Here is a 20,531-nt window from a genome sequence, read left to right on the forward strand (position 1 = left end):
ACGTTTTTCCGCCCAAAACTTCCAAAACTTGATCCATAACGGCCAAAGATGTACATTGTCTTGCAGACAATTTGCGGCCGCCCTGGCCGACTTGCACGACGCCGCCAAGCTGTGTCCCAACAACCGGGAGATCCGCCGCCTGCTGGCTCGCGTGGAGGACGAGTGTAAGCAGATGCAGCGGGCGCAGACCACCAAAGGCGGAACGGACAGAGGGGCCACCGCCGCCTCCTGCAGCGGTGCCGGCAACATCGGCCAGGCGGCAGGGGGCCACGACTCGGACCGGGAACGTGATGACGCCCGGGAAGAGTCGCTGGAGTGGAGCCAAAGACGCTGCGCCGAAGAGGAGGAGGAGGAAGAGGAAGATGAGGAAGATGAGCGCACGCGGTGCCGGTCGCTGGGGAACTACAGCAGTCATCACCCGGGCAGGCTCCCTCCTCAACGCTACCCTCGGGACCAGCCCCCGGGTCTGCTTCTGCAACCCACTAAGCAGGCCCAAATTGTCAAGACCAGCTCACACGGAGCCAAATCCCAGTTTGCTCCCTCCAGCCCCTTGCCAAGCCGACACATGTCGGGCGTGCTGAAGCCCGGCCCGGGGATCGACATCGGACCGCTCCCGGCGCCCGCCGACGAGCCGCCGTACGGGAACCGCGTGACTCTGACAGTCATGACCCACGCCGGCGAGGCGGCGTCCTTTCCCTCCAAAGCGGCCTCGACTCATTTGGACGCCGAGCCCGCGGGGAACATGCGCGTGTCCAGCTCCACCAGCAGCCTGGCCTCCAGCGGCAGCTTGTCGGACGGCGGCAAGGTGGGCCCGGACGTCAAGTCCAAACACGGCCAGCAAGGCGGCGAGTACAAACCCAGGCCCTTCATGGGCGTCACCGACAAGACGGCGCGCTTCTTGCAGCAGAACCCGCAGCCGGCCACCCGCGCCTGGATTAACCACTCGGTCGAGGAGGAGGATGACGACGACGCTTTTGGCAAGGCGGCGAGCGGCGCTTACCGCGAGCAACACAGGCTGCCGTTGCACAATGGCGGGCCGCTCGCCAACCAGTACTCTGACAAGTTCATCTGTTATAAGGACGCCAAGTCCCTGGCCAACCCCAGCCAAGCCCTGCACATCACGTCCATCAAGCCAAAGCGATCGTTTATCGAGTCCAACGTGTAGTCCCGGGAGAGTCGTGCCAAATGTTCCCGCCCGCCACACCTTCTGTCACAAGATGGATGCTTTGCACTGATGGAGGGGGAACCATACTCAAGTGGACATTCCTGTGTTTCAACAAGCTTGCTCCTCATAGTTTGTATTGTTACACTACTCACTAAAAAGTTTGGGATTTTGGACGGAGCGTACGGGTGGTGGTATGCATGGTGAGCAAGGAAAGGACGATAGGGGATGACCTCCTTTGAAATTGCCACAAATCAAACGCTGATTTTAATGATTAGCATTTTGTATCCAAACATTTTGAGAAGATCGAGAAGTTGGCCATGCCCTCACCATTCCCGCTTGCTCACTGTTCATACCACCACCCGCCCACTCCATTCCGGCAGTTCTTCAACTTGGACCCCCAAAGTCCAAAATATCTCCAACTTTCTGGTGGGCAGCGTGTCGTTTTTTCATCCCGAAGGTCATCGGTATGCACAGTGTTGTTCCGATTGCGTTTTAATGTTCTCCAGAGAGACACGCACACATTTGTGAAATATGTTTGTACATGTTACGAATCAGCATTAACAAGAGTGGAAAGTCTTTTTGCTCTTTGCTTGTTGTTGCTGTCTAGATTAATTTATTTACCAATGGCTTCAATGTAAGAGCAATATATTTTATATGGTTATTTTTGCACAGCCAGCAAGACATTTAAATGAAGTGCATGCTTACATTTGCGCTTGACGCCGCCATACATTAGTCCTTCCAGTTTCACGTGGATGTTCAACCGTGCCATGTTTTTTGTCAGTATTGTGGTCGCATATTGTTATGGAGTTGTGCTGCCATGGCAACCATGGGAGAGAAATAAAGACCCCTCCCCAACCCCCCTGAGGGATGACCAACACGTCTATGCAGTGTGATCAACTAAGAATTTTGAAAAGGTCGCCGCATTGTCCAACTTTTTAAAAGAAAAATCGTCTTTTGAGATTTCTTGTTGACTTTTCTCGAGGTCGTATTTTTAAGGTCTGTGCTCTTCTGCTGTCACGCTGATTGTCGCCGGCTCCGCTTCCATCGACCGATGGCCGCCTTCAGAGCTCTGGTTGAGGTGATCGATGTGGTCCGCAAGGTCAGATTGGTCACGGGGCTGATTCTCTTGTTTCTAATCCAGCTCTCCGTGGATTCACGCTCGCAGGAATAAAAAGCCATCTGAGGAGAGAACGTACCATGAAGCCCGTGCATACTCCCGCTTTGGAACCAAGTTGAGGTGAGTTGCGCAGCTTCATTTTGACAATTATGTTGCTTGCTTTATCAGTGCCTTGTTCAGTTTAAGTTTATTTTAGACAAAAGTAGTGCTTTGCTGCCATCTCAAAGGAACCAGTGAGCTATTGCGCGTCATTGAAACAAAATTTGTGCCTTGCCAGCATCTTGTTGGCGTCTTGGTGCCGAGGAACTATGTTGAAGTAAGATGAGGAGCTTCATTTAGACAAGCTTTTGTGTTGAGGAACTATGTCAAAGTGCTTTGTGACTGTCACATGCTCGTTTCTTTCCTAAAGATGCAAGCATTGATTTGAGATGTGGTGATCATTTTTCCCATTGTAATCGCACTTAAACTAGGGGTTGTCATGACGACCAACAACACTAACATCTCAAATGACCTTGTAGCCACCAATCATGTTGTGGCCTGGCTTAAAAGGTGACGATGGGACTTTGTGGGCTCGTAATGCCGGAACGGATTTTTGCTGCACGCAAGGAGATGGTGCTTGCGTGTGTGCGTGTTTGTGTTTGCGCCAGTGCTTATGTGTGGGCGTCCATTTCGGGATGTTTGAATGCGTCCATAATTGTGTGTCCGTGTCATCGGATAACCAGAGCATTGATAAAAGCGGCTTATGTTTATGCTTTCCAATTTCAGCTTGTCATTTCAGGATCAAACATTTTTTAAATCCCGCCATCGCCACACGGCCGCACTCTCCTACTCACCGAGTCCCATCTCCACCGCCGTCGGGATGGATGCTTGCTTCCTGACAAAACCTCTTGGAGGTGAAACCCTAAAGCACACACGCATCATTTCCTTAATATTAAAAGAGCACAGATTGTAAGACGCCCCCACCAGGCGCGCACGAGCTGCGCTGACCCCAACAATTGCGTGTGGAGTCTTTAAGTCTACAAGTCTGAGTCATGGACTCGGAGTGCCAGAAGTCAACCTCAGACTTTATTTTTTATTTTTTTAAATCACTTGAACAGACACAGATGACGCAGAAAAGCTCACGTCATCGTCTCCATGGGCACTTCAATCTTAGGCCGCAATATTAGGTACACCTGTACTATCGAGTTCCTCCATCTATTTACTGTCACCCTCATTCGGATCACATGAAAGCTGAAGCAAGGTGACTTTGGGTGCCAACCAATTGCCATTTTTGGTTTTGCCATCACACAAAGCTAACAATAACCATTAAAGCATTCTTGGAAAATGTGAAGCTAACCATTACATTGCGGTAATATGAGCATAATAGAGTATAAACAGTTGTCATAATGAGAGCGTATTGACCTTGGCACGCAGTCCAGCTCAGCTCCTTCAGACAGAAAAGATTGAGAATACATTTATCATGTGAAAAAAAAGAACCACAATGACATGAACAAGTGGAATATTCTTTTGAGTCTGACTGATGGCAAATGGACAGTAAAGCCGCTTCAGGATTCACAAGCATTTTCCGTCGTGCTAGCTTGGAAAATATGATATCAAAGCTTTGCATTTTAGTATGAGAGGCTCGAAGGGAAGATGTGGTTTTCTTCCTTTTTTTGTGTGTCCTACCTGTTGTGTTATTTAAAAGCGTTCAGAAGTATTCCTTGCTCCTGTGGCTAAATAAGACATTGTTTTGTTGGAAAGACACACAGCAAGCATCAACACATTTATATGCGACTCGTCTCATAAACTGCAAGTAAGCTGTTGAAGAACAAAACGAACAAACAAAAAGTTTGCAAACATAATGCAATGGAGAAGGAACAATTATGAATAAGACACATTATTGCCACCCAGGATTTTGTACTCATCAACATATATATTCAGGAATATGTTGACGGACAAAATATTACAACACAACACCGCTCTCTTGTGGACGCATGGGGGAATTTGCCATTTTTTTTGCCAAACATCCTATTTTAAAACAATGGCACTAGTTAAAAAGCCTCCTTTAAAACTTTAACCAAAACATTTGCCTCTCAACAAGTCACCAGACTGTCATGCCCCCCCCCCCAAAAAAAATGGACAAATAAGTCCTTGTAATCATTTTGTTTAATTAGGATGAACAGCTAGTGCTCAGATTGTGCTAGATGCATGTTAAAACATTGCAGAAAAGCATCATATGGAAGCACAGTCATAACTCTGAAATGATGACACAGCACTTTTCTACCAGCAATGGATTCCATTTTATAGTCAAGTGGTGAAGAAAAAAACAGACTTCAAATCAAGAGCCAACCATTGCACAAAATTCACTTTTGATCATCTGATTCAAGAGCACAAACAGGATGGCTGGACGACTCTTTGATGATGGTGCAAAAATAAGCATCTGTTGGGTCAGGCGAAGCATATTGTAACAGTTTGGCTCGGTTAGAAGTAGGAAAATAAAGGGAATGTTTCCAAACTTTTCGGACTCAACATAACGATACAAAATGGCCTTTATCATTCACTGGCGTCATTTTATAAAGCGGTCACAACAACTTCTATGCTGAAATTAAAAGACACTCATGTTTTTCACAGGTGGGGAAAAAAAACTAGCTTATAAAGGCAGTAACAAAGGGTGTCATATTTCATGGGCGGGGTACTGAGAGCCCTCGTGCAAAAAACCAAATGCCTAGAATGGTTACTGAAAATGTGACAAGACTCCTAAGTATGTATGTAATACTGAATTGCCCGAGATATTGCATTCTAAATTCATAACATTGAAAATGATCTGGCCCGAAGTTTAGATCCCTGATGAATAATCGAATGCCACTCGAGGGTTCTGTATACGAACGATCATTAGTGTAGCTACGGCGACATCTTAGATTGCGAGTCAAAATATTTTGCCAGCAGCCTAAACACGCTGCGTTTGGACGGAGGGGCACGACCTCCTACGCTCCGCCATCAAACTCCTCCGCGTCCACCAGGCAGGAGCGGTCAGCGTCGGGCGCTCTGAACGGCGGGTGGTACTCGAACGCTGTGATGATGGAGGAGCCCAGGTGTTGCCTCTGGTACAGGAACCAAAGCACGGCGGAGACGGCCATGATGACAAAGACGCTGAAGATGACCAACACGGACAGCACGGCGTTGCCTTCTGATGGAGGACAAGCCACGAACGATTCAGGCAAGTTCTCACGCACTACAATTTGGCTTACAAGAGTATGTGTGCATGTGTGGAGGGAACGTACTTTGTTTGGCATCCACTGCTTCTGAAAAACAAAGACAACATGAATAACTGAGCGGAAAAAAGTCCATTTGATTTTAAGATGATGCAGTATGGATCCCTGGGGGTCATGATGCGTACAGTAATGCTTTTCAGTTTTTCACTTCACGATTTAACCCTTCTGCAGTAGCCTTGTCATTATAATACATTATTTGAAATGAAAAAACAATGTAAGTGCTTGCAATGGCGACCTCTAGTGGACAATATTAGCAACAACCGTTTTATAGAAATAGAACAGTGAATGTGTTCTCAACCACAAACGTTTGACAACGCTGTTAGACAAAACCATTCTCAAAATCAGGAACAATTTAGATTAAATTCTTCAACAAACCAAAGTTAATAGTCATAGTAAATATAATAACTTCAGAGATGGCCCATCATCTCGTACAAAGGAAAAGCCACACGTACTCTGAGCCGTCTCACAGACGATGCCGTTTTCTATATCATCCAAGCAGCTGACGCGTTCCCACTTGCCCGTGTCGCTGTGCAAAGCCACGCACGTTTCCATGGGCACAAAGTCCGACGGGGACGAGCCCGGTTCCCAGTTGGTAAACTTGACCGGCTCCTCATCAAGCCACATCATGCCCTCACCTAGTAAGAGTGAGTTAGTCAGCAAAAACAAACAAAATCACTGATGCGCATCTTTCACTTCCTAAATACTTTAGACAAAAAATCCCCATTTTGTGACTCCATTATGCAAAAAAAAGGATATCCTGAAGCTGTGTCAGGCAGGATGTGCAGTGAGCTGGGTGGGCCAGGTTTGTTGAGTATTAACCCAAAAAACGAGTTGATTTTGGCAGTAAGTCTTTGGTCACATGACACTTACTGTTTGTATCATAATACATCCCAAGCCACAGATTGACTTTGCCTTTCCACACCTCGGGACTATATTTAACCACAAAGTCATTCTCCTCAGCACTCTGGATGGACAGCAGCTCTATAAAAGGGAACAATAAAATTGGAAGACATATTGACTGGACACACCATTAGAACACCTGTAAGATCAGAAATGTCATTATTGTTTTATATTGGTGAATGCAATTTTTTTGACATACCAGATTTTGGGCAGAGGCTTTTGGCTGCCTCAAAATTATACACTTTGAGTTTGTCCTCATCTCCGTGGACAAAGTGGTAGCATCTGTCTTGAAAGGGAACCCAGGTACGTCCATCGGCAGGACAGTCTGTGGAGGATTGCGAGGAAAAACTGAAGACAGTGTCAATTCTTTTGAAAGTACATTTTGGGTGGGAGTTCCCTGATTAGTCCTCACTTCATTTTTTGACATAAATTGAAATGAATTACTTGCAGGATCTGTGCTGACAGTAATCCTAAAGTTGCAGTTATCACTCCACGCAAACAAAGTAGTCGTAACGCTTTTATAACGCTGTAAGAAAGGGTTAAGGGGATTAAAAGAAACAGACAGTTAAAAGAAAATTGTGCAATCTGATATCCACGCAACGCTGGCTGCACAACTTTATTGCGGCGTAAACAACAGTATCGACGTTTGAGAGACTTTTAAAATGTTTCACTTCCCGAAGAAACAATGCAAGAGACTTGCAAGTTAGCGGAAGGAAAAAGAGGCCCTATAATAAAACAAACGTATCGAGACAGTGTTGTGTGCGCATGTTGCGTTATAACTAAAGCGAGTAGGGCTAAGTTTGCCGTGGTCCTTACCCCCCATCCAAGCAGCCTGCAGCTGGAGAAGAAACACACACAAGCAGCACGACAGGGACAAAGAAGGACGACCACTTTTCTGCGGTAACTCCATGACAGCAACGAGCCACAAGAATCTGCAAAACCCCCCGACGTGTATTCTGCTGTTTACGAAGCGAGTTAGCCCCGCCCACTAGTTCGTCCCAAACATGCCTGCCAGAGAAGAACCCAGAAACATTTGGAGGGTTTGGTTGTGACATAATATAATATTGTACTTTCAATGTCTTTGGATTTTATTTAAATACCCAGTAATTTACCAGGTCCGCCTAATGACGGTAAAACAAGAACCTTAAATACCCTAGCAACGCTATCAAAAGTCGAATGTCAAATGACGCGTTCAAAGCACAACGAGAGGATAGGAAAGAAGGTTATGACTTTATTTAGTTCATCTATGACCTGGAAGTAAACGACGTGGACGTCATCTACCGGCTGATTCGAATGAGCCTGCATTTTACCAAAACTGCAAAAACTAACAACACGTTGGACAACATGCATGGATGTTTCCTCTCTGGAATGTACTGTGGAATTCGGCCAAGAATCTTCACCTGCATCTTTATTGGGCGAGTTTAAGAATGTTTTGTTGGATTTTTTACGTGGGAAAAAATATCTTGGCTTGCTGACGTGAAAGTTACTAATTAAAAGGACGACAATATTAATGTATAGCTACAGATGCTTGGTTTAGTCAGTTTCATCTCATATTGTGTTGTTGCTTTTGTCAATATCTAAAAAGGAAAATGTTTCAGTAAGTTTTAAGCCGCTATTGTTGCTGATTTGTGGGTACAGGTGTGTTCTCTATCTTATTGATTGGACCACAATGAATGAGATGAAAAAAAGGTGTCCGCTAAATTGTTAAAATACCCCAAAAGCGCTTGATTAAAATGCTTTTAATAAACTATTTCACAATTTGGTCAGTGATTAAATAACTTAATACATTTCTTATTCACAAACTCCACCAGAATACACATTTTTTAAAAAAATCTCAGTTTTCTTTATTTAAAAAAATCAAAGTAAAAAGAATAAACCTGAGGCCAAAATCTAGAGGGAAACAAATTTGGCCTTAACAAACACGACCAAACAGACATCCGCCTTTTAACGGTACAACCAAATCACCACAGGCAAGTGTGTGGTACAAAAAAAAAAAAACTATCATAAACCTCTTCCTCAATCTCTCTGTACAAAACAAATCTTTATAAATTAGAACTTTGTTTTCATACAACCTAATGACTGTTCAACATGATGGCTGCTTATATGAGCAGTTTTTCTTTTGATGCATTTCTGCATTTTGCGCCCCCGATACTATGGCACTTGGTTCAGATGCCACTAGCAGCAAAAACTCACAAAACAGTCTCGGTTCTGAGTCTCGAGCGTGATGCAGAAACCTCGAGCATAGCCTGTTTCACTTGACACCCAACAACTGCCGCTTGTGAGTTTGTCTCCACCCATGACGGGGTGACCAAACCTATTGTCCTTGGAACCACTGAGATGAAAGTAGCAGTTGTTTACCAAAGTAAGAAGCTTGCGGTTGAACCCTTCCTGAAAATGGAGACACAATGTACAAAGATGTTTGGAAGAAAAACCCTTTTAAAAAAAAAAAAAAAAAAAAAAAAAAGCAAACTACACTGTGACCAGCTCCTGAGCTTAGCATTTGGTCTGGGAAGTGGGCTGGACTTGCTAACCCGGTTTAGAACTGAGGAACACGGAAAAACTGAGGTAGATATCTGGTCTGACTGACCACTTGTTGGAATAGCAGAAGGGCACCTTGATCAAGAATGTTATTTTTAAAAAAACAAAAGAACGCACCACTTGTAGTGCTGTCAGATCAAACCACTTTTTTTTTTACACTATATCCTCATTAACTAATATTACATTTTTTAGTCTGTGGCACTTGTTAGATTAAAAGCAAACTGAGTGTAAATGTTGAAAGGCACAGTCCATTACTGCAAGCTTAATCGGAGAGTCACCCCCTTTCCGGTAAAAGACAAAGATTCTGTTTCCTCAGTATACAAACTCCTCATCTTTGGTGATAAAGTGCTGACTGTACGTTTCCGATTAAAAACTGAGGTACAATGCATTTCTCCTGTTAGCGCTCACCAAGTCCAATGTTGAGGCTTTGTTGTGTGTGCACAAATCTAAATCCACGTGTTCCTCTTGGCTTGTTAAATAAAAATGAAAAAGACACACAATCATGTAAATGGCAACCCAAAGTTACCATAAAAAAAAAAAATCCTTGCCGGTCCAACTTAACGTCAGCTAGTTTAAACCAAATCCAAAACATGATCTTTCCAAGACCACGTTAAAGTATTGCTTTCAAAATAAATATCACATCAAAATGAACAGGCTAACATCATATTTGCAAAAACACGACGTAGCTCATTTACAAAGCAACAGCCCTTCACTTCCATTTTTTTGTTTAGTTTTTTTTGGGTGTCAATCTAAACAATCACTGTAGTAAAACTGTTAAGGCAAACTGTGTCGTCATCCGATAGCACGGTGGGAGAAAAAAAACAAACGCAAAACACTTGGTTGGCCATGGCAACACTCGCACAGCAAGCAAAAAAAAAACCATCAAACTGAAAAAGACAACAAAAAAAGATCACCAGGCAGTTTTGTTGTCTTGTATTTGCTGGCAATCTTTGGTAAAAAATAAACCTTTTCTTGTACAAAAATAAAAAAAAAACTTTTTAAAACTGGGGTTTTTGAACTCTTGTAAAAATGGCTTCACGACATTGCAAAACCAGTGCAAAGCAGTGAAGGATCCGTAGCGTTTTTGTATGATTGCTCTGGCCAATTGTCCGCACTACTTGGCTTGTTGGTAGGCGTACGACGAAGCGCTGCCGGGTGTGTCCACGTGAGGCGCCACTCCGTTTTCCTAAAAGACAGCACCGGCGAGATTAACTATTTTGCCCAAAAAAAAGGTTCGCTTTTGGACGGCGATACACTTACTTCTGCGGGAACAGCTGCTGGCTGCATGTGCGTGTACTGAGGGATGTAAGCACCGGGCATGGGAGGGGTGGCACCCAAGAACTGAACAGCACACAAAATAACATTGTTTGGATTTGAAATAGAATGCCTTTCTGATAATCTTGCACATTATTCGAGTATTGTCTCACCGCTCCTGCATTGCCCAAAGACATATGACTCATTTGCTGTGCCAAGGGAGTCATCAGGGACGTAGGCTGCAATGACAGTGATGGCTCCATAGAGGGCGATATGACTGCACCCTGGAAGCAAACGCAAAGGGAGTGGATGCAGATGTGTCAAAAAAAAACAACTCAAAAGAGTGAATGGGAATTTTTAGCTGCTCAAGGGAATGCAATGCGATAGTGTCAACAAACGCTTGTTATTTATTCATGTTTTACGTCATGACCAGAGCGGGGAATGGTCACATGGTGCGGTCAGGTTGCATGCTTGCTGGCTTTTTTTTTTTAGAACAAAGCAAAACCATTTCATATCCATCTTTAAAATTTGAATCTTAACACACCTGTTATGTCCATCCTGGCACTTAATAATAATAATAATAATTGTACTGTGTGTAGTTTCATTTCTGCTAAAGCCCTAAAAGAAGCATTTTTAGACAAAGAAAAAAAAAAAAAGTCGGTTTGCTCACAGGGTGCTGCATGATGTAGGGCTGATGAGGCATCCACGACGGGTTCTGCACCTGTCACGTCACACAAAGAATCAAGTCATTCTTTTCTTGACGAGCCGTGGACAGACGGGAATGTGGTTTTAATGACGTGCAAAAGTTATGACTGGACTGGATCCACTTTTAAAATGTCTACGCATGATCACCACTTCATTGAACGAAATTTGACAGTAGACCACTGCAAATGACCATAATAATCTAATTTGATAAATTGTGCACATTGCCTGAAAACAGTGGAGCCTCAGTGACCTGACATTTTTCAAGATACATATTGTCACTGCTTATTTGATGTCTTGAGTTAAAATGTACTTAGGAGAGTTAAATAGTATTTAACCAGAGAGCAACGCTTAGCTTAATGCTACCACATAATGTGAATTCCCATAAATAGGCTAACAAAACTAGCAGCAATGTTGTGGGAATTGTAACCCTTTAAGCAACGGATATTTAAACACAAACGGTGCAGCAACACTGGTCAGCATAGTGTAGAATACACACCGGCATGTTTTGGCTCTTATGTACAGTAGTTGTATGAAGTGATTCAAGAATCCAAACCTGATATGCTGAAACCGGAGACATGTACGTGGACAAGGGCATGTGGGCAATCATCCTGTTTGAAATGCTGTACGCCGGTGGGAAGAATCTATGCACACAAAATCAGAACCATGTGTCGTCTACATGAAGTGAGCTAGACGCAAACGGGCTCGAAAGTCCAACTTACTCGTTTTGCATTGCGGCTGCGCTAGGATCGTACGTGAGTGTCATACCAGCCTGGAGGGGAAAGAACAAGTTTGGCAAAAAATGCATAATTGTAAGTAAACATTTGTGAGGTTTTCTGAGTTGAGGCCCAATGTTAGCATTAGCTCAGTGGCGTGGATCCAATTTTTGGCCTTTTATGATCTCTGTTGTTATCCACATGACACTCTTGACTCGTGTTTATGAGAGTTAGCTGATGAGAACTACTGTGGTGTCCTGATTTTACATTTTGCACGGGTTGAGACGATCATGCCACTACAGATAAACAGTGCAGAAGTTGTGTGACCTTAAAGCAGCCATATCATGGCTTGATCACATTTTTACCAGTCTGGCGTTTCCATCTCTGAGCCAACCTCGACCATTGTGCACGAACTTGTTTTGGCTTTGTCGCTTTTTCTGCCCACCGTCGGCAAACTTGCAGAGCAAAGGTTCAGCAGGTGCTGGGTTGAGGACAGAAGATTGGAAAGCAGGCTTCACCAAACAGCAGTCAGACTACACAAGCTTCCAATTTGGAGAGCTGACACCCCCCAACCAGCCGTCTGAAAAGAGGCATGACTATTTCTGTCGTATAATCCAATTAAAAAGATTAGGCTGGGAGCGGAGCCTCTTGGGCCAAATGTATATGATCCCCGGCTGGAAGGAGCAAACAGTTGGCTGAGCGCCGTATTAGCATCCATAGAATAGTCTTTACCCGGTACACCGGCGGGCATCTTGATGAATTTGCCGTTGAATTGAGAAATGACGGCGTTGCATTTTTCGGTCGACTCCATCCTAGATTTAGAAAACGTAAGTGAGCCAATATGCACAATTAAGACGGATGATGTAAAAGACAAAGTGGCCTACCTGGCGAAGCCCACTCCTCTGCTGGCTCCGCTCGAGTCCCTCAAGATGCGTGTTGATATGACCTGGCCAAAGCGTTTCAGCATGTTCTCCAGCTCCTGCTCGTCCATCGACAGTGGCAGGTTGGAGATATACAAGTTGGTTGGGTCTTGTTCTTGTTGCTGAAGGGCCAAATGGGAGAATTACCACTTGCGCTTATTTCAACTGTCTCTTTGCTGAGCTTTCGGCACAAAATGGCCACCGCGAAGTTTGAGTCGCTTGCATGCTCGCATCAGCTCATTTTTCTTCTAATAGTTAGCATCAGCAGAAATGCGAGCGACGACGACAAGACCCTGGGGAGCGGGCTCTCCAAATTAATATTCACAGCGAGGTGATGAGGGGAAAAAAAACGCGAAGCAAGCTAAAGCAAATAGAAAGCAGAACGAACTGGTTGAGAACGCCATAACCGGTTTGGCGAGGCGGAAAGAAGGAGAGGTCACCGTGTGTAGGAGGAGCATCGTGACTGTCTGTAAACTCCATAACGATGAGGAAAAAAGTACGTAGGAGCATCATTTTGTTGTCTGCACTATGCATTCCCCCTTCCATTTGTAGAAACCAGTGGAGCAGGCAATGCACGGAAAAAGGTTGATCAGGCAGGTACCTTTGCCATCTGAGCTTGAACCCCACTGCACTTTAGGGCAGCCACAGCTTTCTGAGCTGCAGTGGGACTATCAAAATCCACAAAGCCATAACCTGAGGAGACAAGTAGGACAAGTAAGGGCAATGTTAGCGTGCAGCGTGTCTTTTCATTCTTGACAAAACAAAAGCCTTGCTTACAAGTAGCCGTTACATTTGCATTAGTCTTTGAATATATGCCTTGAATGTGGAGAAGAAGAGTGTGAAAAAAGCGCTGAGGATGCAGATACCACAGCGATGTTACCGGCTGAGGTCAGCTCTTTGTACAAACAGGGTGAACCCGTAGTCTCTGGCTTCGACTCAAGCTATTTTTAGCCTGCTCAAACTAAATAAAGGTGAATATGTGATTGAAGCTGAAAAAAAGGCTCAAGAGTACGCTGTCAATTTGGCTTTTGAGTCATTTGCTTAGTTTTAATCGCTATTATTGATGGATTGGAATTTTGGCCCAAATTTTAGCCACAATTAGCTTAAAAAAAATTCAACTTTGTATTGATTTATCATGTGTGTAACGGTACTCGTAGATTGACGAAACTGAAATGGGCAGTCACACTGGATGGGATCAATAACGTGGCACTCAACGGACTCTGCTGTGCCAACAAACCCATTATATGTATATATTTTTTTTAACTATGAACGTTACTCTAAAGCTGCAAGGAACACTGAAGTGCCGTCCTTGTTGGGAGAAACAAGGCCACACACACCTTTGCATGTGTTGGTCGTCTTGTCCAGGATGGCCTTTGTTGAGACGATTTTGCCATAGCTGAGGGAGAAGCAGAAAGACGAGGTATGTTGCCCAAGAGAGCGAGCCAGTTGTACAACATGTAAAGAAAAGAAAAAAAGGGCGGGGGGGAGCGTTCGGCAACGGTGACATCAACACATTGGCATGAAACGTTATTACGAGCGAGTGCAGCAGTCGCAGGACGTAAAATAATAAAAATGCGAGTCAGAGTGTAGCCAAGCCGCCCACATTTTCATTTTGATCTATACTTTTATAAATAACCGATCCCATTAGACTGCGTCGCTGCAATTTAGACACCACCAAAAAAAAAGCGCTTAAATTGGCAGCTATCCAGTGTTCATCCAAATTTGGAGGCCTAATTTCAACGCAATGTAAACGAGTGTCAACGGTGAGAAGATATCCAAGTCCGTAAAATTCCTCGAGCCTCATCTTCTTTTCCCTTGAGATTAAACGAATACCGTAATCCAAGTTGATACTCACTTCTAAACCGAGCAAATAAAAGAAACAATTAGCCGGAGGTTGATAACTAGGGCACGGTATCGCCTTTTACGTCACGTTTAAGCATTCACGCAAGAGCGTGAGAACTCGCTCTGCAACTCTGTTGATGAATTTTCTGCCGGGTCCTCCTAAAAACCATCCGCAGCACTACTGTGTGTACGAACGAGCCGATCAATGGCAGATCAATGGCGGATAACGACGAGAGGAAGTGCGCTACTCACGGCTGACAGAGTTTAACCAGGTCATGGTCCGTCATGGATGGGGACAAGCCTCGGATGTAGAGGTTGGTCTTGCTGAGTTGATCCCAGCCTGCAGTGCTGCTACTGCTGCTGTTGCTGTTGTTGGTGGTGCTGCTGTTGTTACTTGGGCTGGGTGGAGCCATGGGATGAGACAGGAGGCTAACTGGTGACTGGAAAAAAGAAAAAAAAATACTTGTTTGAATAATTCAGTCATTTGTTAATCAATGGCAATTTGGTGTCGAATAAAAACTCTTCAGTGTTGAAACAAATTCCAGAGTGACTTTTTCTGGTCTGGAGAGAGCTTTTGCTCCTCCAGGGATTTGGCAGTGATTATTCCCCCCCCACACACACACACACAACCACCTTCCTTCTCTTTGGAGGATCTCAAGATGAGAGGAAGTTAATGGAATCTGAAGCATGAAACACCGACATGACCAAGCAACCCGAGTCTGGACTCCCGAACTTCTCTTGTCTTTTATAAACAGTCAAACCAAGTTTGCCTTTTTTGCCTCATGTTGCTGTTGGTGACATTGTCACCTCCCTTCCGTTCGCTAACTATTTCGGAATTAATTGAACAATTCAACGGAGCGGGCCAAAATGCTCTCATGAAAGGATTTCCTGTGAGGGGAAAAAATGAAGCGGAGGTGATTACTCCAGTGAGTCACTGCGATGCTGGGAAATAATGCTACTACTGTTGTCACATGAAGACACTAGGTGATAGTGGTAGTCGCCAAATCAAAACAAAAAGCTATCAGTGAGACCTGCTTTTAATGACCGTCTCATGACTATTCCCCCATCCCTCCCCCTTAGCATAACTGTGGTTAATTTCACAGTTTTGCTAAGTTATTTAAAGAAGTCAGAAGTTACAGACTGGTCAAATAGAACCCAAAAATACATTTTTTTAAAAGGTCCACGGTCTCAAAGCTATATGTAAACATGGCAACACACCTGTGCAAAGTGTTACACTCCAAAACAGCGCAAAGATAAATTATTTTTTTCTACAAACTAGGTCAAATAAGACCATTTCCTGTGGCCCCCCTACTATATTCTACTGAAATGTAGAAACTCATTAATTACACTACATAGTAATGAAAGTGGAAAAAATGCAAAGGCTGGGCTAAATACAGCAGTTGCAATAATAACATAAAAAAAAAAAAAGCACTAAAGTTTATTCTCCGGGCCTTCTTTCCAAACAAATGTTGCCGAACGTCCAAAGGAAGACACCAAGACATGCAGAGTTGATATTTCTTTTGAATTGCTTAAAAACAAATACCTAATGCTAATTGCTGGAGAGAGAAAAACACGCACATCCAGAATAAATCCTTTGTTTGCTGAGTTTTGTGGGTTTACAAGATTACAGCGATACAATGCGTCTCATGTGATGGTTCAAATTCATTTATTTTATTTTATTTCTGTGCAAATTACAGCTTTGGATATTCCACCCAAACAATACTTGACTTTTAATTAAGAAAGTAGTAATAAGTCAATAATAACAAGTTTAAAAGTAAATAAGGTAACAAACCCTATGGAGTATGTAAATTGCGTCATATGTGCAATGTTATCGGAAAACACAAACTAGCATTTAAAGCGTTTGTATAATCTACAGTATAGCAATAGAATAGCCAACAGCTAGTAGAGTTGACTTCAGTTCAGCGTGAAACTGAAAATTTCCTTCTCCTGCGAGACGGAGGGTCAGTTTTTGGGTTCATTCACCGATCAATTCACTCGACTAGAGGGACTGTGAGGAGAATGGGGAGCGGACGACATCTTATCAGTCAGCAACAGACCGGCTGAGCCTGTCATACTGTATAATACGCAGGGCTTCCAGTAACAGGCCTCGCCCATTCAGCTCCTGCCACAGGATAACAGCGCGAACATGAGCAAATATGCTTTTTTTTTTTTCCTCTCCAGAAGCCTTCTTTTGGCTCGGCGACATTCAGAGAAATCAAATCAATACATGCAACTACGCATCAACGCTCTATTCATCATCTTGCAGGGATTTCCCCCCTCCTCCTCAAATCCAGTCCAAACAGAGATTATTGAATTTATTTTGAAGGGCTTCTTGCTGGAAAAGTTTAATTTTCCTCTAGTGCCGTTTGGTGTTGCTTAGGAGAAACATAAGGCAAGTCCAAGTTTTTTTTTTTTTTTCTAACCATGATACAGGCAGCCGGTATTCACGGTATTCCTAAGAGACCTCTGAATCACACACAGACGCCTTAACACCACACTTTTTTTCCCCTTACAAAATAGCATAAGAATCCTTATCACTCTTTCCTTTTTACATTGCAAATGAATCTTTCACCGGACCCTGAACGCAACACTCTAGTTTCACACGAATAAACATCGACTTGATGGGAGAGTTTGCTTGGTTTCGCGTTTATTAAAGCAGTAAATACTAGACGGGCGGGTTAGTAATAGTAAGGGTGGAAAAGATCGAAAGCGTGCTAGTTACCTGTTTGCGAAACTGAGTCCTTAGTGGGTTTCCAGTATTAGAAAAAATCATCCTCAGTCTGATCAAAGGGAGAGTTGCCTTTTACTTGAATAACTAAGTCCCTCGTCTCGAATAACTAAATCCCGCTCACTCGGCTGACGACGCGCTTAAAAATGGTATTGTGAGCATATCTGTGGTCACGCAGCCTCGATATCGTCGATACTCCGGCAACAGACGCCCCCGTCCCAACTTCGAGCGCGGCCCTGCCTTGTATGTTTGACGGGCTTCATGACTCGCAGTCAGCGGGAAGCTGGAGTGAGGCTAAAATGTTGGACCAAACCATTTCGCCGGTGCGTAGGGGTGGTCAAGTCCCAATGTTCTTTAATAAAGAATATTATGGACACGTTTCGAAATTAGCCGGCTTGTTCAGACAAATTAAATAAAAACCTTAATATTTGACGTTGAATATCGTCGCGTTTTAAGTAATTTATTTTGACCTGCTTTACTAAGAAGACTCCATTCCGCGTGGCATCCACCTATGTTGTTGTTTGGAGTGTTACATGATGCATACATACTTAACATTCCACGGTGTGGCTTGTCCTCATGGTTCTGTTTGCCTCGCACCATTTGAATAACTCGTACTATTCAACAAAGGAGAAAAAAAACATGGACATTTATTAATAGTGACGACTGGGATTACCCACTGCTCGAGGTATTCTAATTTGGTCACACATAGAGCCGATGACGGAGCATTACGACGCTGATGGTCATGGTGAATGACAACAAGCAGTGACGTCGTCCTTTTCCGTGCTTTTGAATAAGATTAGGTCATAAATGCACACCGTCACAATCGTCAACGTTACAAAATCATCGCAGAAATATGACACATTGCTGACATGCTCTTATCCGTGTCACCATTTGTTTATGTCACCCAAGAGTAAACAATTACCGTATTTGCCGGTGTACAGGTCGACTCGGTGTATAAGTCGACCCCCTAAAATTCGACGGAAATTTACGATTTTATGATATATCCTTTGTATAAGTCGAGCTCAATTGTTGCATTATATTAAACATATTAACAAAATTCAATATGCGAAATTTATTGACGAAATGTGTTCAAATTCCGGGAGGCCGTGCGCATGCGGCTGTTTATAAGCACCGCGGAGGAGATCGCGGCCGGCGAGCTCGCGCACGCCGCCCGGCACCAATGGGAGGCCGGAAATAGCTCCAAGCCGAGCGGATCGGCACTTTATAAGCACCGCGGAGGAGATCGCGGCCGGCGAGCTCGCGCACGCCGCCCGGCACCAACGGGAGGTCGGAAATAGCTCCAAGCCGAGCGGATCGGCACTTTATATGCACCGCGCAGGAGATCGCGGCCGGCGAGCTCGCGCACGCCGCCCGGCACCAACGGGAGGTCGGAAATAGCTCCAAGCCGAGCGGATCGGCACTTTATAAGCACCGCGCAGGAGATCGCGGCCGGCGAGCTCGCGCACGCCGCCCGGCACCAACGGGAGGTCGGAAATAGCTCCAAGCCGAGCGGATCGGCACTTTATAAGCACCGCGCAGGAGATCGCGGCCGGCGAGCTCGCGCACGCCGCCCGGCACCAACGGGAGGTCGGAAATAGCTCCAAGCCGAGCGGATCGGCACTTTATAAGCACCGCGCAGGAGATCGCGGCCGGCGAGCTCGCGCACGCCGCCCGGCACCAACGGGAAGTCGGAAATAGCTCCAAGCCGAGCGGATCGGCACTTTATAAGCACCGCGCAGGAGATCGCGGCCGGCGAGCTCGCGCACGCCGCCCGGCACCAACGGGAGGTCGGAAATAGCTCCAAGCCGAGCGGATCGGCACTTTATAAGCACCGCGCAGGAGATCGCGGCCGGCGAGCTCGCGCACGCCACCCGGCACCAACGGGAGGTCGGAAATAGCTCCAAGCCGAGCGGATCGGCACTTTATAAGCACCGCGCAGGAGATCGCGGCGCCTCATTGGACTTCCAGCGGGCCGCGCACTCGCGCACGCCGCACGGTTCAAATTTTCTAAGTGCAACGCACAATGAGATGCATGAGAAACGGCCTTGGTTACCATCACATTTGAAGCGATGAATACGAAGTTAAATTTTATGACTCGGTGTATAAGTCGAGGTCGATTTTTTTCGGTCGATTTTGGATCGAAAAAGGTCGACCAATACACCGGCAAATACGGTAATTATCTAATACCGCCTATGTAATAAAACGTGATCAGATTTGTTGACTGAATTTTAAAATGAATTGTATTTGAATTAAATAAGTCCCTGATCAACAAAATGCCCTGTCTTTTTATAACTAAATGTATCCACACTTCCCCATTAAGAGAGTAATTGAACCGCCATTAATACGAGACAACCCCCCCCCCCAAAAAAAACATTACATTTTTTTTTATAAAGAAATATAACACTGTATTGTATATAAAAATAATGTAAATAAATAAATGAGTTTAGTCATGTGTGATTAATTACTCTCTGACTGTAGTATTTGTGTAACAGAAAACCAAAACAAAAAATCAGAAGTTTGGGCACTCGTATGTAAAGATAACATTGTACCATTGTGTGATTTATGATGGCTCCTTTTTAAATTAACCTAAAGGTCACCAGTAGAGCATATAGATGTGTTTAGCAGGCCAACAAAAGTCACTAAGGGTCAGCATGGGAGAAAAGAGGGAAAGGTCTGAGTCGGCACTATCCTTTGTGCGAGGGGGCAGGGAAGAGGTAATTAGGAAATGTTCCTTAAGCCTTTATTCCACCCGGAACGTGTGACTCGTATTGCAATTTACAATCTGTGATCCAATAAAAGAGCTTAAAAAGGAATAAAGGTAACCACAAGTGGTCAGGCATGGAAAATTTTATCTGACGATGAGTAAAGCAGACTAGCTTATGAACAAGTCCATAAACGCTCACCTGAATAGACGGCATGGTGTGAAACTCAACAGTCCTGCTCCTTTAGTTCGGGTCACGAGCTCCTTGCTCGAAAAAAACTGCGAGTCAAACTATCACAGCTTTTTTTCACACCTAAGGCCTTCTACAGAAATCTCTTCCACATCTTGAAAGTTTAGCCCAGCAAACCAAATAGGAAGCTATTTCATGACGACAAGAACTTGATGCAATTGTGTGCTCGCCCGGCTCACCCTTATGGTGTAAGAGACGATTGTTGGAAATGCAGAGATTGCAACATCAATCAAATTCGTAGTATCACAAACCCATTTTCACTTTGATGCTCGCCGGGGATTTCCGAGGGAAATAATTGTGGGTTCTTTTCAGGACTCGCTGCATCTCATGCCATTCCCGATCTTGTGCTTTGACAAACAAAAAAACTCAGTAATATTTCAACCAACTTTCCGTCTTGGTCTTTGACTTCATTTTTGCGTTTTGACATATTTTGGAATTGACATCATG

General features: G+C 44.4%; 3 protein-coding genes across 8 annotated transcripts in view; 1 reads left to right on the plus strand and 2 right to left on the minus strand.

The window, feature by feature from the left end:
- Nucleotides 1-2,046, plus strand: part of tanc1b (tetratricopeptide repeat, ankyrin repeat and coiled-coil containing 1b) — a 51,252-nt gene extending 49,206 nt beyond the window's left edge. For 2 of the 3 annotated variants that reach the window (XM_049727820.1, XM_049727821.1), the window contains one exon: nucleotides 67-2,046. In XM_049727820.1, the coding sequence (XP_049583777.1) occupies nucleotides 67-1,165 (1,099 nt within the window). In that variant the 3' untranslated portion in view covers nucleotides 1,166-2,046. Of the gene's footprint in view, nucleotides 1-48 lie in introns of all 3 variants that reach the window. The other variant, XM_049727819.1, reaches the window with a different exon arrangement.
- Nucleotides 2,047-4,409: 2,363 nt separating this feature from the next.
- cd302 (CD302 molecule) lies at nucleotides 4,410-7,429 on the minus strand. Of its 2 annotated transcripts, none has more exons than XM_049727922.2 (6): nucleotides 7,250-7,429; nucleotides 6,633-6,758; nucleotides 6,404-6,514; nucleotides 5,986-6,168; nucleotides 5,543-5,560; nucleotides 4,410-5,448 (listed from the first exon to the last, which is right to left on the minus strand). In XM_049727922.2, exons 1-6 carry the CDS (start codon nucleotides 7,341-7,343, stop codon nucleotides 5,246-5,248), a joined length of 735 nt encoding a protein of 244 aa, XP_049583879.1. In that variant the 5' UTR covers nucleotides 7,344-7,429; the 3' UTR covers nucleotides 4,410-5,245. The 2 variants fall into 2 exon arrangements, with proteins under 2 accessions (XP_049583879.1, XP_049583878.1); XM_049727921.2 differs by having other exon boundaries at nucleotides 5,543-5,563; nucleotides 7,250-7,427.
- Nucleotides 7,430-8,252: 823 nt separating this feature from the next.
- On the minus strand, nucleotides 8,253-20,221 carry LOC125973568 (RNA-binding motif, single-stranded-interacting protein 1). Of its 3 annotated transcripts, XM_049727909.2 has the most exons (14): nucleotides 20,037-20,219; nucleotides 17,682-17,747; nucleotides 14,658-14,845; nucleotides 13,901-13,959; nucleotides 13,165-13,256; nucleotides 12,528-12,685; nucleotides 12,376-12,455; nucleotides 12,009-12,124; nucleotides 11,650-11,699; nucleotides 11,484-11,571; nucleotides 10,896-10,946; nucleotides 10,399-10,509; nucleotides 10,232-10,312; nucleotides 8,253-10,157 (listed from the first exon to the last, which is right to left on the minus strand). In XM_049727909.2, the coding sequence occupies exons 3-14, from the start codon at nucleotides 14,816-14,818 to the stop codon at nucleotides 10,086-10,088; spliced, it is 1,119 nt and encodes a 372-aa protein (XP_049583866.1). In that variant the 5' UTR covers nucleotides 14,819-14,845; nucleotides 17,682-17,747; nucleotides 20,037-20,219; the 3' UTR covers nucleotides 8,253-10,085. The 3 variants fall into 3 exon arrangements, with proteins under 3 accessions (XP_049583866.1, XP_049583865.1, XP_049583864.1); XM_049727908.2 differs by lacking the exon at nucleotides 17,682-17,747 and having other exon boundaries at nucleotides 20,037-20,221; XM_049727907.2 differs by lacking the exons at nucleotides 17,682-17,747; nucleotides 20,037-20,219 and adding an exon at nucleotides 17,128-17,417.
- Between the last annotated feature and the right edge of the window lie 310 nt (nucleotides 20,222-20,531).

Source organism: Syngnathus scovelli, chromosome 8 (genome assembly GCF_024217435.2).
Source record: "Syngnathus scovelli strain Florida chromosome 8, RoL_Ssco_1.2, whole genome shotgun sequence".
Classification (NCBI taxonomy): Eukaryota; Metazoa; Chordata; class Actinopteri; order Syngnathiformes; family Syngnathidae; genus Syngnathus; species Syngnathus scovelli.